General features: G+C 44.5%; 1 protein-coding gene across 1 annotated transcript in view; it reads left to right on the forward strand.

Annotated features, from left to right (window-relative positions):
- LOC102572547 (SITS-binding protein) overlaps positions 1-16,024 on the forward strand; it is an 87,859-nt gene that overhangs the window by 31,955 nt on the left and 39,880 nt on the right. The window contains exons 4-7 of the mRNA XM_006264855.4: positions 179-329; positions 1,607-1,807; positions 3,955-4,223; positions 10,730-10,866. Coding sequence (XP_006264917.2) covers positions 179-329; positions 1,607-1,807; positions 3,955-4,223; positions 10,730-10,866 — 758 coding nt within the window. The remainder of the gene's footprint in view (positions 1-178; positions 330-1,606; positions 1,808-3,954; positions 4,224-10,729; positions 10,867-16,024) is intronic.

A 16,024-nucleotide genomic window follows, 5' to 3' on the forward strand; every position in this document is an offset into this window, starting at 1 on the left:
CACATTTTGTTTAATGGGTAAATGCCTTTAGTGTTTTCCCCATACTTCCCCTTTCTGCTCCCCTCAGTGTTTCCAAAGACTTTGGTCACAACATCTGCCCAGTTGTGAGAAGACAGACATACCAATAATACCTCTTCGCATCAAGCAAGCTCCTTTCTTTTTGCCTACCCACATGCAGGTTACCAATCTGGAAGTATTATGGAGCAGCAGATTCTGCTGCCAAACTGGAGCGAGGTTTAAGGTCTTTCTTCAACAGACTGAAAAGGCACCATCTTGGGGAGGGGCTAATTGCCATCAATGAACATTCCACAATGATACTTTCCAATGCGGTAGGTGTGATTCTACAGAGTACCAGTAAGGTGGGAAGATGCATGGCAGTATCAGCACAGTAAGGTTCTTCCTTCCATACGGTGTCATATACCATAGCTCTGCCTCCTTTCACATGCTGTGGAACTTTTTAGATTATATTTCTTGAGTGCACTGGGTGTGATACATATTAGGGGAAACCCAGAACAAAGCATGATAGGTTCCTACTGTTCTGGGGCAGAGAACAGGATGCTACTTATAAAGAAACTGGATGTCTCCAGCGTGGAGCTTTTGAAAACATACATGAGCTGCCTATATACATGCTCAAACGTGTGTGTGTGGGGGGGATGAGTTTTAATTAGAGTGGTTCCAGGACAGCCGCTCTAATTAAAGCAGCTCACCCTCACATTTATTAAGCGCCTGAACATTTAAAAATGGGTGCACGGGCACTTTAAAACTCATTCAATGAGGGTTAGTTAAAGCACTCCTGTGGCCATTTTGAAATGCAGGGGGGCTTAATACACATGACAGTGAGGCAACACTGGAGTGTTTTAATTAGAATATGGAGCAGATTTGATTAATCGAGTTTGCTCCAATGCATTCTAATTAGAATGCGAATGAATGTGTCTTTAGGCAGCCATGCATGGGTTGAGTTCAGGGAACTGGGTATTAGAGAGAAGGTTGTGTTACAGGAGCAGTGTCTTTAATAGTAACCAACAGCCTAAAAAAAGTTTTCAAATGAAATGAACCTTGTCTGTCTAAAATAGCAATTAAAAAAAAATCCATGATTTTCCACAACAAACTTTGGGGTTTTAATATTTCAGCTTATTTCTTTCTAGCAGCACAGTGGAAATAGGAAAGAGGGAAGAGTTAGGGAGAGAGCTACATGTTGAAAGTTCCTCATTGCAGGGACTGTCTTTCAGTAGCTGTACATGCAGCCCCCGGCACAATGGGGGAAATTTGTTCTACTGCTGTGAGCCTGTAGCAGCTGCTGTAAATCTGCAAATAATAAAGACAGTGATATTAGCAGCACAGACAGGTTTTTGTAGGGGGTGGGTGCAAAATCACACGATGACTTGCTTGTGGGGGATGTCTTGCTATAGTGGTAAGATTTACTCCACTGGGGAGTGTTCAGATGCCCCAAAGCAAATGGTGACCTAAGGCAATCATGCCTCCTGATGCCCCACATATCTACACCCCTGGTCCTGCTTGACAAGCTTTGCATTCTTATCTCCACATCTACTTCCTTGATGACTTGTGCTATTATTGGCTAATAAGCTGTATTCTTCCCTCCCTCCAGGACCACACACACTTGCCTGGGACCAGCAGGAAGATGCATAGTCCAAGACACTCCAGAGACCTCTCACTAATTAAACCTCTGAAACTTTCCATAACTCTGTCCCCTTACATAAGCATCAGCTCACAGCTGTTCCTGATGTCTCTGCAAGAGGGGAAAGAAAACTACTGGTTGAGTCTCCACTCAGAATTTGACAGCTGTTCGGTAAAAGCCTTTATTATTTGTTTATTGAGTCACTTAAACCAAGAGGTTCTGAACTGGGAAGCAGCCAATGGAAGTGAAATACACTTGGATTGCTAAACTTTCTTTCAGCAATGATAGTTTCTCAGTGTGGTACATCAGGTAGAATGCAAGTATTGCTGTTCTAGTCACAGAACTATAAAAATACATTTAAAGTTCACAAATAGAAAATAGAGCCACATCCTGCTTACTAGAATGGGGCACTGCAGAAAAGAAACCAATAAAAAATAAAAACCAATATACCAAAACCATAGATTAATTGCCAACTAGTTACGAAATAATTACACAGTTACTCGTTAAAATGAGTAGAATTGTCTGCTAATAACAATTAAATGATGGTGGCTCAGTTTCACATCAATGACTTTATCACAGTAAGATATACAACTACAGAGAGCAAGCTTATCATTGGTTATGTTTTCAAGTTGCATTATAACAGGATAGAAATGTTTTGATTGGTTGGGCTGAAACTGTCCCACGTGGATCTTTTCTTATATCTCTCAAAGAGAGTTCAAGTAGTTTTTTCCTAATGTAGATCTGAAAGGGAAAAAATCCCATCAATGGGGTCTATAAACTAGGCCTCATAAGAAACTTCACAACAAACAGCCAATGACCATAACTTTTGATCTAGCTGCAATGATGAAAACAGTACCTGTGGGACCAAGCCCACTTGGACTATCAAAGCTAAAAGCTTGGGCCTCTAATATTTAGCTCCAGGACTAATGTCCTTCACTAGCATCTGTAGAACAGTTACTTGTCTCTTATGGGAACGAACCAGCAGAAACAAAAAAAGACCTGCATTTTTCTACATAAATACAGATACAGCATAGCAGGTGTGGGTAATCCCCTTAAAACCCTTAAAAAGGGAGGCAAGAAAGGCAGCTTCAGGTTCCAAAGGGGTGTTATTGATCAAAATAAGACTGGTTTTGGAAAAATAAGTGTGATGAATCCTTAGAAATGTTCTTAGTATTATTCACTGGCTCTCATTCCATTATATTTACATCTGATTGCATCAGTAGAGGGGGAAGGGACTTTCAGATGTAATGCCTGGCACCTGGAGAGTCAGGTAGGTGCTTAAGGTTTGATCCAAAACTCAGTGAACTCAGTGGAAAAGGCTCCCTTTGACCTTAGTGAGCTTTGGATCAGGCCCCTAACTCCCAGTAAAAATGGCCTGCATAGTCCAGTCTGTCCAGAATCGTATCCAGAACAAAGTCCTGAGGCAGCACTGTCCAACTGGTTGCTCACAGGTTCATGCAGCCTGCAGGTTCCTGCCCAGCTGCCACTCTCCCCATTGCTCCTGCTTCAGTGTCAGCTGGGGTCCCCAGGCTCCCCGTCCCTCCTCCAGCTCCCACTTCCTGACCTTGCTCATGGGTGCAGGGGAAGGGGGGCAGGTAGTAGAGCCCAGCTGTATGCATGGCAGGGGCTCCAAGGTGTCCATGTTCTTTGCATAGCAAAGGAAGGAGCCAGGCTGCATATGCAGTGTGAGGGAAGCTGCCTGTGTGGTGTGCCCAGTTGTGGAGGGGGAAGAAGTTGGATATGTGGTAGGGAGAAGCTGGGCTGCCCATGCTGTGTGTGTGGCAGGCCTGGGCAGAAGGGTTAACCTGCATGGTTGTGGCCCCAGGTTGCCCAAATGTTGGACAGCCATGCCCTGAGCCACTGGCTTTTGGAGAAAATATTAAAGCCAGTAGCATAGCTTTTGGGAGGGGGAAGTGACCATGACACCAGCCACAGGCACTGATTCAGAGGGGGCACCAAACCTGCAGCCTCCATGGAGTGTGCCCTGCTGCAGCAGCTTCTATGCCAAGAGGTAAGTGCCCACTTCCCCCTCTACCTCCCTCCCCCCCTGCCCACGCTGTCCAGGGCACTGAAATGTGAGTTAACCCTCTGATTAAAGCTTAATGCAATTTGAATGAATAACAATGAATATTTACAGGTGAAGCATTATATGACATAAAGGGCAAGGATTTCTTCCTGACTTTCACAATTGACCAGTTTGTCAATCGAGAGCCATCTCAGTTGCCTTCCAACCACAGTAATGCAACCACAGATGCACTTGTGCCAGTATTTGCCTGACACCTTTACCCTGGCCTCATGAAGTTCTTGTTATATTGCAGGCACCTCTGCTAACTACATGGAAAGGGCAGTTTTCTGTCCGGCTGAATGTCACCAGCAATGCTGCAGTGAGCTGGTATCTGGAGAGGGTGAGCCTTTTGCTGCAGAAACTGGGAGCAACATATGTGACCTTTGAAGGTGGGGAAGGGAACATGTTTCTGGAGCAGGCAATCCATCCTCCCAGAGGACTAGAAGGAGATAAATACGTCTGCATTTTAGCACTGATGGCGTCTACACTGGGGAACTCAACAATTATTAGTGCTGGCACAAGGTAAGTCTTGGGAAGTACTCAAAATGCAAAATAAGCTACCAGAGCAGCTTACTGCTCCTATTGCACTGCAGGCAGGATGGCTGGAACAGGGGGCAAGAGGCTCTGATATCAGGGGTTAAAATGGACAGAGACGAGCAACCACTGCAGCAACCGAAGAGGGGAAACACTTCTTTAGTGGCTGCATGGGATTCTGGGTGAATAAGATGGAGAGAGAGATTCAGTCCCAGATCACCATTCACAGCAAAAAATCTAACTCTGTTGGCTTTGTTGGCTTATTTATCTCCCGCTGAAAAGGAAGAGCTGATGACAGCTGTCATCTCTGTCATACAGGGGAACAAAAACACTTTGGAAAGGATCCTACTCTGCAAATTACAGGCATAAATGTGTTCCTGCTTAAGGCAGCAAAAGAATGTTAATGGTAACATGCAGTCATCTTAGCCTTAGGGGTAAGTCACAAAAAGCAGCAAATAGTATGACGACCCACTCACCTTCTGTGTTAACTCTTTTTCAGGGACTTGAGCATGATGAGATAGGATTGTACTTAAGTCAGGGCAGTTGGATCTGGCCACTAGCAACTGGTTGTTCCTTCCAGACTGTAGTCACATTATTATTATGGGAAGTACTAATACAGCCAATCTGAAAACATCCCTTCCAAGACTTCTTACTACCCATGCTGCCAGGATGTCCTGCCCAATAGGAAGGGGTTTATTTAATAGGTGTTGCTTGTTATCTTATCAGCTAATCAGCTAGCTAAGCAGAGTACAACCTGCCGGACTCCTCTTGTCTTGGCTTATGGAACTAAACTTTGGAATCTACTGGAGTAATGCCTGCCAGAGATTCAACTTCTGCTGATTTCAGTTCCTTTCCATAAATGTGCTTTTAGTTTTTTTAATTTTATTCAAACTTTCTGGTCCCAAACTTTGAAAATGTTTTTTTCACAAGGAAAAAATAATTGGAACAATCCTATTTCAGTCAGTAAATTTCAACAAGTTCTGTTCTCAATACACAGGTTACATCGCTATGAGTGGGAATGTGTGGTTTGCAGCACCTCAGAGCTTTTTGAGGTGCTGCAAAATGGGTGAGGTGCAAGTTAATCTGTTGGTTGTGCTGCATACTTGCAGTGTAGCAGCAAAACTAGATACTGGGAAATCCCAGTATCTAAAAACACCCACACCAAATCAAGTGTCATGGTGCACATGGCAGCAGTGTGCACCTCCTAAAACCAGAGCCTGGCTGACCATAGCCATGCTCTGGTTGCCAGCCAGGCTCCACACACTCAGATCGCTGCTGCTGCAACCCCAAGAGGCTTGGCAAGAGGCAAAATGAGGATTAATGTAATGGTTTATGAAGGACTTCTGGGAGCAGAAAAAGACTAGCTACAAATGGATGGGCAAATATGTGCAAGGTTATGGGAACAGCTTACTAGCCTCCTGTTTTTACTTTTTCACTGTTAGCCAATGCTTATGAATGGTCAAGGAGACCACATACCTTCTGCCCACCTGTAACCCTACAGCAGATTTAGAGAAATCTGTTTAAATATATATTTAAAAGAGAAACTTGAAGCCGATTTTGAAGTTACCTTTTCTTGCTATTTTCTCTCTCATCAGAAGCTTGGATATATTTTTCCCCTCCTCTCAAGGGAGTCTCTTTACTCAAGGGAGTTTTGCTTAAGTAAAGTCTGAAGGTTTTTGACATAATTGTATGTCCTGAAAAGCACCACCTGGGTGATCTTATGGTCCTACATATGTGCTGCAGTGACTATGGCACCAGAAACCTTGTGTCTCCTATGTGTGTTTTGAGGGCCCAGTTTGATACCTGCTGAAATGAATGAAACCAAATGGTCATGAGATCAGGCCTTGGGTTTGGCACACAAGGAGATAACAAAGACATGACAGAAACTTTGCTAAGTACTGGAAAGATAAGTATCATGGTATTGTTGAGGAAGTGACTAGGCTAATGACCATTCAGAGAAAGACCAGGTTTAATGCAGGGGCTGAGACAAGCTGAATCTAATGCATAGCTTGTACAGCTTATAAAAGCACTGTGCCTTCTCTCTAACCAGCCAGATTCCAGCATGGTTACAAAACGTGAGTTATATCAAAGCCAAAAAGGAGGAGTTACTTCCTCAGAGCTTACCAGATTTGCAGGATCAAGATCAAGGGATTCCCCACAGGGAAACAAAATCCATTTAAACAATTACTTGATATTTTTCTCTTCATGATGGAAATTTTGGAGAAAGCACCTAAAAAGCTAACAGTGATGTTTCTCCACCTGTAAGGGTCAACACTTTTACAAGCGTCTAATGATTCTATGTGAGAAGCTGATCTTGGAGACATTAAGGAGGATTTATAGAGATCTAGAGTACAGTCATATAGTTATTTGAATCCAGGCAACTATTATTTTTGAGGAACATTCTTTTTTTAATTCATAGGATCATAGGAAAGTATGGCTGGAAGGCACCTCACAAGGTCATCTAGTCCAGCTCTGTGCTCAAGTCAGGATCAGTCCTGACTAAAGCATCCAACCCAAGCGTCTAGCCAACCTGCTCTTGAAAATTTCCAAGCGGGGAGAGTCCACAACCTTTCTAGGGAAATCTAAAGAGGTTGTGGAATTTCTATCTTTGGAAATGCCTGACCACCCTTGTAGACAGAAAGTTCCTCCTAATCTCCAATCTAACTTTCCTCTTCTGCAGCTTGAGCACATTTCTCTTAGTTCAGTCCTCTATGGCCGCAGAGAAATTCCCATCTCCATTTTCCCTATAATCCCCCTTCATGTATTTGAGGACTGTTATCAAATCCCCTTTTAGCTTTTTCTTCTCCAGAATAAAGGATCCTTACACATTAAGTCTTGCTTCTCAGATCCTTAATAATTTTGTAGTTCTGTGCTGGACACAGTACTCCAGGAGAGACTGCACCAGTGCTGAATAAAGTGGAAGAATCTTCCCTTGGTTTGCAAGTGACACTTCTGTTAAGATCACCTGGCAAGCTGAAAAGAGCACATTATCCGCTTATATTCAGCTTATGGTCTACTGTAATCCCCAGGTCCTTCTCTGCAGTACTGCAGCCTAGCCAATTATCCCCACATTTGTATTTGTGCATGCAGTTATTTCAACCAAGTGCTGGACTTTGGACTTCTCCTTGTTGAATCTCATCCGATTGAATGTGGACCGTTTTTCCAGTTTGTTCAGGACATTCTGGATCCTAGCCTTGTTTTCCAAATTGTCTACAACTCCATTCAATGTTGTCACCTGCAAATTTGTTAAATATGTACTTAGTTCCATCATCCAAATCCTTAACAAAGATGTTGAACAATACCAGACCCAGGATGGATCCCTGAGTGACCTTAATTTATATCTCCTTCCAACTAAACATTGAACCGTTGATGACTACTCATTGAGCACGATGATGCAACACCAGTTATGTATCTACCTTATAGTCCTTTGATCTAGTCTGTACTTCCTCAGCTTGATAATGAGAATGTCATGGGAGATAGTGTCAAAAGCCTTGCGAAAGTCAAGGTTTTTTGCATCCACTTCTCCCGCCCCATCCACAGACCTTGTCACCTTATCACAGAAGAAAATCAGATTAGTCAGGCTTGACTTCATAGTCAAGCCTGACCAATTCACTGATGTAGAAGTGACTGACTTACTGACAAAAGTTCCAGCTGGACTTCAGAGGGCTATGACACTGTTTCTATCAGAGAGATTTGTATATGGGGCACAAAATAACCACATGAAAAAAATCTTGTCAGTGGTATAACCCAAGCTATAGTGTTTTGGTAAACAATTCATAAAATACAGGTTCAGCTTTTAGTTATGTAACTGAGAACAAGCAATTGGTGCTTGCATCTTAAAGTCAGTAAAAGAAAATATGAAATGAAGGATATCCGAGTAACAATCTATCTATTAGATAAGAACAATTGCTAAGGAATAGTTTGGCATTTGGTCAAATATATATATGTTTAAGATGCATTGAAAAGTTAAGGCCGGGAATATCCATGCCACACTGATGCTATGATTCAGACCCCTCTCGGCCATGTCTAGAATTTCCTGTTTGAGACTAACAAATGCAACTGAGCATTAATGGTCTACCTGTAGCCCTTTAATGTAGATCACTGATTCTCAGCCAGGGTGCTATGACATGCTGGTGTACCTTGAGATCCTTTTAAGGGTGTCATGGGGTACCAGGAAATGTTATTGGCACTGAGAAGTGAAAAAACATGATTTACAAGATAAACCTGGGCATCTTTACATGTGCTCCAGGGTGTGGGGGGTGCATTTTAATTACAGCGGCTCCCGGAAGCTGCTCTAATTAAAACACCCACAGTGTCTTGTGTATTCAGCGTCTCACTTCAAAATGGCAGCGGGAGTGATTTAACTAAAGCTCATTTGACAAGCTTTAGTTAAAGTGTCCCCACAGCCATTTTGCAATGCAGGGACACTGAATGCACGTGAATGCTCCAGCAGACTCAGTTAATCGAGTCTGTTCTGACGCATTCTAATTAGAGCACATCAGAGCAGGTGTCGGAAATGTGTATAGGTGCCCAGAGGTTTCAACTAGAAGTCCAAAGCATCAAAAATGTTCTGATCTGTTGTGGTCTTTCTGAGTTCTTTGTAACAGAAGGATTGCTCTATTATTTTTCTGTAGTAAAAAAACCCAAAACAACAACAAAAAACAAGTGAAAACTAAGACCTGGCCTTTTCCAAGGGGTGTGTTGAATCTATTGAGGGGTGCCTCAGATCTAAAAAGGTTGAAAACCACTGATCAGATACTGGAGAGCAATGCAGTGTTTATTCCATGAAATAACTACTGTTATAAGCAAAGAAAAGATTCATAACATTAAACTAAGGCTTCTGTCTTATTCAGGACAGAAATTATTGGCATAAAGGCAAGTAACTATTCCAACTTGCATTAAAAAAATGTTGTATATCTCATTTCTAACAGTAAATATAAAAGCACTGTGTGTGTATAGGCTATAGATATACTCACCCATTAAGTTAGTTCAAACTTTCCTGATAATGCCAAATAATTGAATAAGGTGCATAATGGGGAAAGTCTCAAATGGATACAGAGTATAGTGTTTTTTAAACGAGAATTTAAGGAGATAAATCCATTTACTCCAGTAGTCTGGTGGTCCGAGAAAAAAAAAATTCACTTGATGGTTTTGACAAGCCATGGATTACCCTATTTAAACATGGAAAACAACATACAGGCTGGTCTAATGCCAGGCATGTCAATGAAAAGCCAAACAAATTAAGAATGTTCACAATCCATGTGACTCTTTGACATATCAAATAGTAATTGCACAGATCTGCAAGGGATTAACAAGTTACCAGATAAAACTGTCCAAAATGGTATCCAGGCAACCAGTTCATCTGGAAAAGAGGATCTCAGATGACAAGAATCTTTATTTCCAGAATAAAGACTGTGGGTAATCCAAGGTAACAAAGAGATCGTCCAAGACCTATTTGAAGTATTTGAGGATGTCTATGCTGCAGTAGTTGCTGTGATGGCCATACAGCACAGGCATCACCCAAACTAGTTTTAAACCAATAGCTGGAGAAAGAAAGAGCTCGGTGTCAGCCAACTGCCCAGGATTTGTTCAGGTTTTAAGGCAGAGTTAGCAGCTCATGCTGAGTTCCATGCTGCTGTGGCTAGACTGTACTTGAGCTGACTAATTTAAAGCTAACTTAAGATACGTCTCTGCTGTGCTACCATCATTTCACTGCAGTTGTGCCATTAAAGTGGGGCCGGCATCAGCTGACCCTAGAGAAAGAAGAAAATTCAGCTCTTCAAGGACTGGGTGGGAGAGCAAGAATATTGGAGAACATAGCCATGATGCCCAGAGTCAGCAAGCCCATGCAGCACTTGGGAGAAACTGTCACATAAACATCCTGGAGTGAATCAAGTTAGGGGTTGTCCAGAGACAGGCAGCCAGATCCATGCAGGACTGAAATAAACTCTATCTGGCTAACAAAGTAAGTGGGAAAACTTTCAAAACCCATAGACTACCTAGATATCTTCTTATTTCAGAATGTGGTCCGCAGACCTCTAGGGTCTGCAGACTATGTTTAAGGGGTTTGCAAAAGAAGACTATGATCAAAATATGTGAATAGCCACACTTCCAATTCAAAGGGGTCTGCACCACCATTTGAAATTTCCCAAGGGGTCTGCACCTCCATTCAACATTTTTTAGGGGTCTGCAAGTGAACAAAGATTGAAAATCTCTGTCCTAGCCAGATTAAATTACTAAAAAAGAGGCTGAGTCAGGGTTGGTATGGTACCTCCAGGGTGAGAATGACTGTGCTATTAGATATCACCTCTGAGCAAGCCAGCTATGCAACCGGTGCCTCCAGAAGCATTAAGTAGATGAAGTCTTATCTCAGTACTAGCCTGTTAACAAAAAGTGCCAGACCTTCTCTTTCTAACCAGCCTGGCTTCTAAACATTGATGAAAAGTTCCAAGTCTTTCTGGGGTTTGCTGCTCATCTGCCATTGTTCCTCCTAGATCTAATCACCTGCCACTCTTCGTTCAAATGTCCTCACTTCAATCGGACTGGAGTTATGCTGGTCTGAAGAGCATTATTCCTTCTGTGCTTCACTACAGTCTCCTTGGCTACAACTTCTTCATTCCAGATGCAGTTGGTAATCTTTTTATTTTTTATGATCTATTTGTATCTCAGACCATTCTGCATTAATTTTATGAAGGCAAAAGCAGTCCCTATCATTAAAGCAAGAGGAATGTGTGTGATCTGTTAACTCCAACAGCAAGTTGCTGAAAACCATACTGTGCTATATCAGGGCACAGCCTCAGGCTTTTTGTTGGTACCATATTTTATTCTGTATCAAAGGTGTTTGATTTACAGGAAACCCTCACTATTTGCGGGTTCAGCATTCATGGTTTCAAATATTCACGAATGCCAAAACCACATTTTAAGTACACTTTATACACTTACAGGAGCTCCTCAGGAGCTCCGTGCTTGCTGCTGCTGGGCTCCCACCACCACCGCCGGGCTCCCGCCGTCGCTGCCAGAGCTGGACTCCCCTCCTCCCCCAGCCACTGTGGGCGCTGTGTTCATGAACACAGACTGCGCTCATGAACGTGGTGCCTTATTCACGGATTTTGCCATTCATGGGGATCACGAGAACGTATCCCCTGCAAATGGCGAGGGTCGCCTGTACTGTTAACAGGAATTAACTAGGGAATTAAAAAAAAACCAATAACCTTTTAAAAAAAATTAGCCAGGAAATCCATATGTATCCAGTTCCTTTGGGGCTGTATTTCAAAGAGCTGCTTCACTCTGTGCTGAAGGCATCCAAGGCATGCCTAGCTCATTGACAAGATGCCAGAACCTTCAGGGCTGCAAGTGATTTGTATGAACTAGAACAGGTTGTGCCAGCCATCCTCAGGATGCACTGTGGCACTACTCTACTTGTCATGTGGTGTGATTGAGTACCAGCAGTGTCTCCTCCAGGTGTTGGGCTTGATCCTTGACTGCTATAAATAGTATAGCTCAAGGGTTAGGGACATTTTGCAGTGGAGACTATTTTAATGGAACTTAGCTCACAGCATGGGGTACTTCCAATCAGGCCTGCACTGCTGTCACTAGAAACAGAGCTGGAGCCATAATCACCACTCCCCACCTCAGAAATGCTGCTGAAGCCCCACCACCTCAGAAACACTGCCAAAGCCCCCCAACTTTGCAGGCTGGATAAAATCACCCTGCGGGTTGGATCCATCCCATGGTCCATAGATTGCCAACCCCTGCATAGCTTCATTGAAGTCAGTGAAATCTTATACCAGTGGATGGCCATGCATCTCTTATCAGGCATGGATCTGGGGTCAGTAAGGAAGCAAACAGAACAGCACCAACTACCATCTTTCCTCAGGCAGTAGCATATGCTTGCTTTGTGCTGCATCTCTGGATCCTCCTTGGGCTTTCCCTACAATCCCACTGGTACTACCACTAGCATAAGTAGGGGTGGGTGACCAAGGCCCTGGGTGCTGAATAAGGGGGAGCACTGGAATGGAAGCAAGACATGTTGCTGCTGCAGAGGGAAGTGTTGGTGTGGCCAGCAGCCAGAGAGTTAACCCTCTTACCTGCCCCCACAACCCCTTTTTTTCTCCACTGAAGTAAAGGTTTCATATTATCACTTGAATTGGTGGTAGCTGCTGTGTTGACCCCATAGCTGCTAGCCACACTGCAAGACACCTCCCCGCTAGCAGCAGCTCTTTTCTGCTGACCTAAGGTATACGCCTCTGAGTACTAGGGTCTCTTTGGCCAGGAACGCAAAGAACAAGATTTGTTTGGCCCTGTCCAGAGCCATCTTGCAGAGCCATGCCTACAACGGAAGAGCCAGCAATGCTGAGTGATGTTTTATGCCATCTCAAGAGAGCCCTGTTCAGCCCACTGGGGTAAATGGAAGTGGCTGATGCTTCAAGATCTCTGAGAGGAGTCCAAACTACCCTTCTTAAAGAAACTAGGTGGGACTGTTGACTCAGGCCCTCAAAGGGGGAGCCAGGGTTATTCTGGAGGTGCAACCTTAAAAACGTCCTGATGGAAAGCACTTGAGAAAGGGTGATCAACCTAACTTTATAAAGACAGTGTTGTTTCTCTCATCAACAAGGGGACAGAGAGCCTGAAGGACAGAAGACCGTAAATGGAGTTAGAGCCAATTTTAACCATATTATCCTGTATTGTGTTTTTTTTCCTGAGTCTAATCTTGAGTTCGGAGTTTGATGTGAAGGTGTAACCTATTGCCTTTGCATATCTCTGAGCTTCCCCTCACTTTTTCTGTGGCACGAGGCATCCAAGGACTTATAGGAGCCATGACCACAAGAAAAGCAGTCACTAGCAGGGGGATGGAGGATGCCATTAGAGTCCTATGTGTGCAGGGGCATTCGTGCTCTTTGACATTTCTGGCTCCTTATGCTGCACTTGGCTAAACTTCCTCCTGACAGTACCAGCTCTGAGCAGCATTCAGCTCTAATTTAATATTGTTTTACAGCTCACTTTTTCTTATTTAAAAGCTGCTTTAGAAGAGCCAAACCCAGGAGTCTATGGCTGGCCTTTCCAAACACACCCTTAAAAGGAGCTCATTCTGACGCTGATGAGAGGGCCCTGAGAAACTCTCGTTCAGATGCTGTATGCGCCTGCTTGATGATTACATGCTCTCACAGTATGACGTTTTTCCATACAAAACCCCTGCCTCTCTCAGAGTACAGGGCAGACAGGGTTAGCTGAAGGAGCAGCAGCTGGTTAATATTTTGTTTTGTCCTCATTGTTCCATATGTGGCCCTTGGCATTCACTGCAAGCAACTCAAGCCTGATTTGTAAGACAGAATGATTAATTTCCTTATGGAGTTTTTTTTCCCCTATAGCTTCCTTGCAAACAGTAACTTAGTTTCATAACAATCCTATGAGGTGAGGGGCTAAATTCAGCCATGTTTCACAGAAGTAATACATAGAGGGTGCGGTGCGTCTACGTGTGCATTAATGAGGCTTGTCTAATGTGAATTAAATTTAGTACCTCTGACATGAGGGACTAAATTAATGCACGTTAGGCTGTGCTAATGTGCAGTAGCACATGTGCATGTATTTTAGTGACAATGCACAGTAGACTGTTTTACTACACATTAGCATAATGTCACAGTTTTTACATAATGCTTTAATGCGCAGTGAATAGTCTACTGTGCATTAAAATGCACATGTAGACATGCCCAGAGAGATTAAGGTCAGAAGGGTTCACTAATTTTTTATGCCCATTTGAGAAACATTAGGGCCAGATGTTTAAGGTATCTTGATGCCTAAAGATGCTGATGGTCCATCAGTACTTTTCAGGATCCTCCTATGCATCTGGCTCAGATTTTTTTCTCAGAACAGCAAAAAGCATGCTTCTGACACCAAATCCACCCCTGTTCCTTACTGCCCCAGCCCAATTTCCACTCACTACATGGGGAATTAAAATAAATTCTTACAACTAATTTGTTTGCATGTGCAGACCACCATGTTTTCCTCTTCTTTTGTTCCCCTAAATGACTGAGCTATTTTTGTGGAAACACACTGAAGATATTCAGCTTGTGGCAGGCTCCCAGTACAAAAAACTTCAGCCTAAACAGTTTGAGGCTGGCAGAGTTAAGAGTTGAGAGAAACTGAAAAAAGATCATAAAATGGGAAGTGTTGGGCAGCCTTAATTTTGGATGCTGTTTTCAACCACGTTTTTCTAATTAAACTATGGTTTTGCTGTTTATCAGTTCCTTTCTCCTGCTTTAAAAATAGCTCCTAGTGAGAGATGGACTTAGCCAGTGTGAGAATCGTTAAGTCATTTGCCAATTGGAGGCACTCCCCCATTGAGGCAATTAGGGCCAGGCTGTCAGGCTGCAGCCTTGAATGGAGGGCCTTGGCCTGCCCAGATCAGCCTCTCACCCTGGTCTGCCACCTCTCCAGCTGACCATTGAGTCTGAGCAAAGCTGACCAGAAACTCCATCCTGGTCTGGCCACCCACCGACTCCCTGCCATGGGAGCAGTCAGTGAGGGTCAGCTGACCCTTCACTCTCTCCCAGATAAAACCCTGGCCCTGAGAGAAGGAGCAAAGGGCTTAACTTTTACCCAGACCATCTTGTTGCTCCTTATAACTTGTGCCTGCCTGCTTTCTTCTTTATCTCCTGGCTACCTGACTTGGCTTGTCCTCTGACTCTGTGCTCCATCTGATCCTTGGGCTTGCTAATTTGGCTTATTCCTAGACCCTGTTCTCTGCTTAGTCTCTTGGTTACTTAACCCAGCTGGCCCTCTGACTCTGCACTCTGCCTGACCCTCCATCTTCCCAACTCAATTTCTTCCTGGACCCAGTGCTTGGACTGACCTCCTGGCTTCCTGACCTGGCCCTGGATTCTGTTTATTTCTCCTGACCCTGGTTGGCCTCTTGAAGCCTGAATGACTCCCAGACCTAGCCACTAGGCCTGTGCGAAGTGGCAAGTATTCGCTTCAGATTCGGCCAATTTGGGGGACAGTGATTTGATTTGTAGATTTGAATTACTGTCCCGATTTGATTCAACTGAATCAGATCCAAAAGATTCAATGCTGCTTCGGAGATTCGGCCGTAGACTAAACATGCAACGGACACAGCTGCCTCCAGCTGGTAAGTCTGTTGGGGTTGGGGGAGGAGAGATGGAAGGGTCGTGGGAGAGGGAGGGAGGGATTGGGGCTGGGACAAACTGTCCAGCCAGGGTGGGAGGGTGCATTATTCGGAAAGGGTGGGGCGTGGGATGCAGGCGCAACAGTGCTGGGAGTGGGGGCTCTGCCCTGCTGCTGCTTGCCCAGCTGGGGCGGGAGGAAGGGGCGGGATGCGGGTGCAGCTTGCTCCAGGCAGAAGGGGGCAAGCAGCAGCAGGACAGAGCCCCTACTCCTAGTGCTGCTGCACCCGCATCCTGAACCCCCCCATACCTGCTTTTCAAGTGGCGGCAGGGCAGAGCCCCTGCTCCCAGTGCTGATGTTTGCGCAACAGCGCTGGGAGCAGGGACTATGCCCTGTTGCCACTTGCCCCCTTCTGCCCGGAGAGCGCCGTGCCTGCATCAGCACCAGCATCAGCCAATGCCTGCATCAGCACCAGCATCAGTGAGCCACGCCTGCATCAGTGCATCCTGCACCCCCCTGCACCAGCTGGCAAGTGGTAGCAGTGCAGAGTCCCCATTCCCAATGCTGATGCAGATGCGGCTCGCTCTGGGTAAGCTGCCCAGCCGGGGCAGGGGGCATGTTACTCAAGGAGGGGGGCAGGAGGAGCGTGGGATGCAGGTGTGGCAGTG

Source organism: Alligator mississippiensis, chromosome 2, assembly GCF_030867095.1.
Source record: "Alligator mississippiensis isolate rAllMis1 chromosome 2, rAllMis1, whole genome shotgun sequence".
NCBI classification, from domain to species: domain Eukaryota; kingdom Metazoa; phylum Chordata; order Crocodylia; family Alligatoridae; genus Alligator; species Alligator mississippiensis.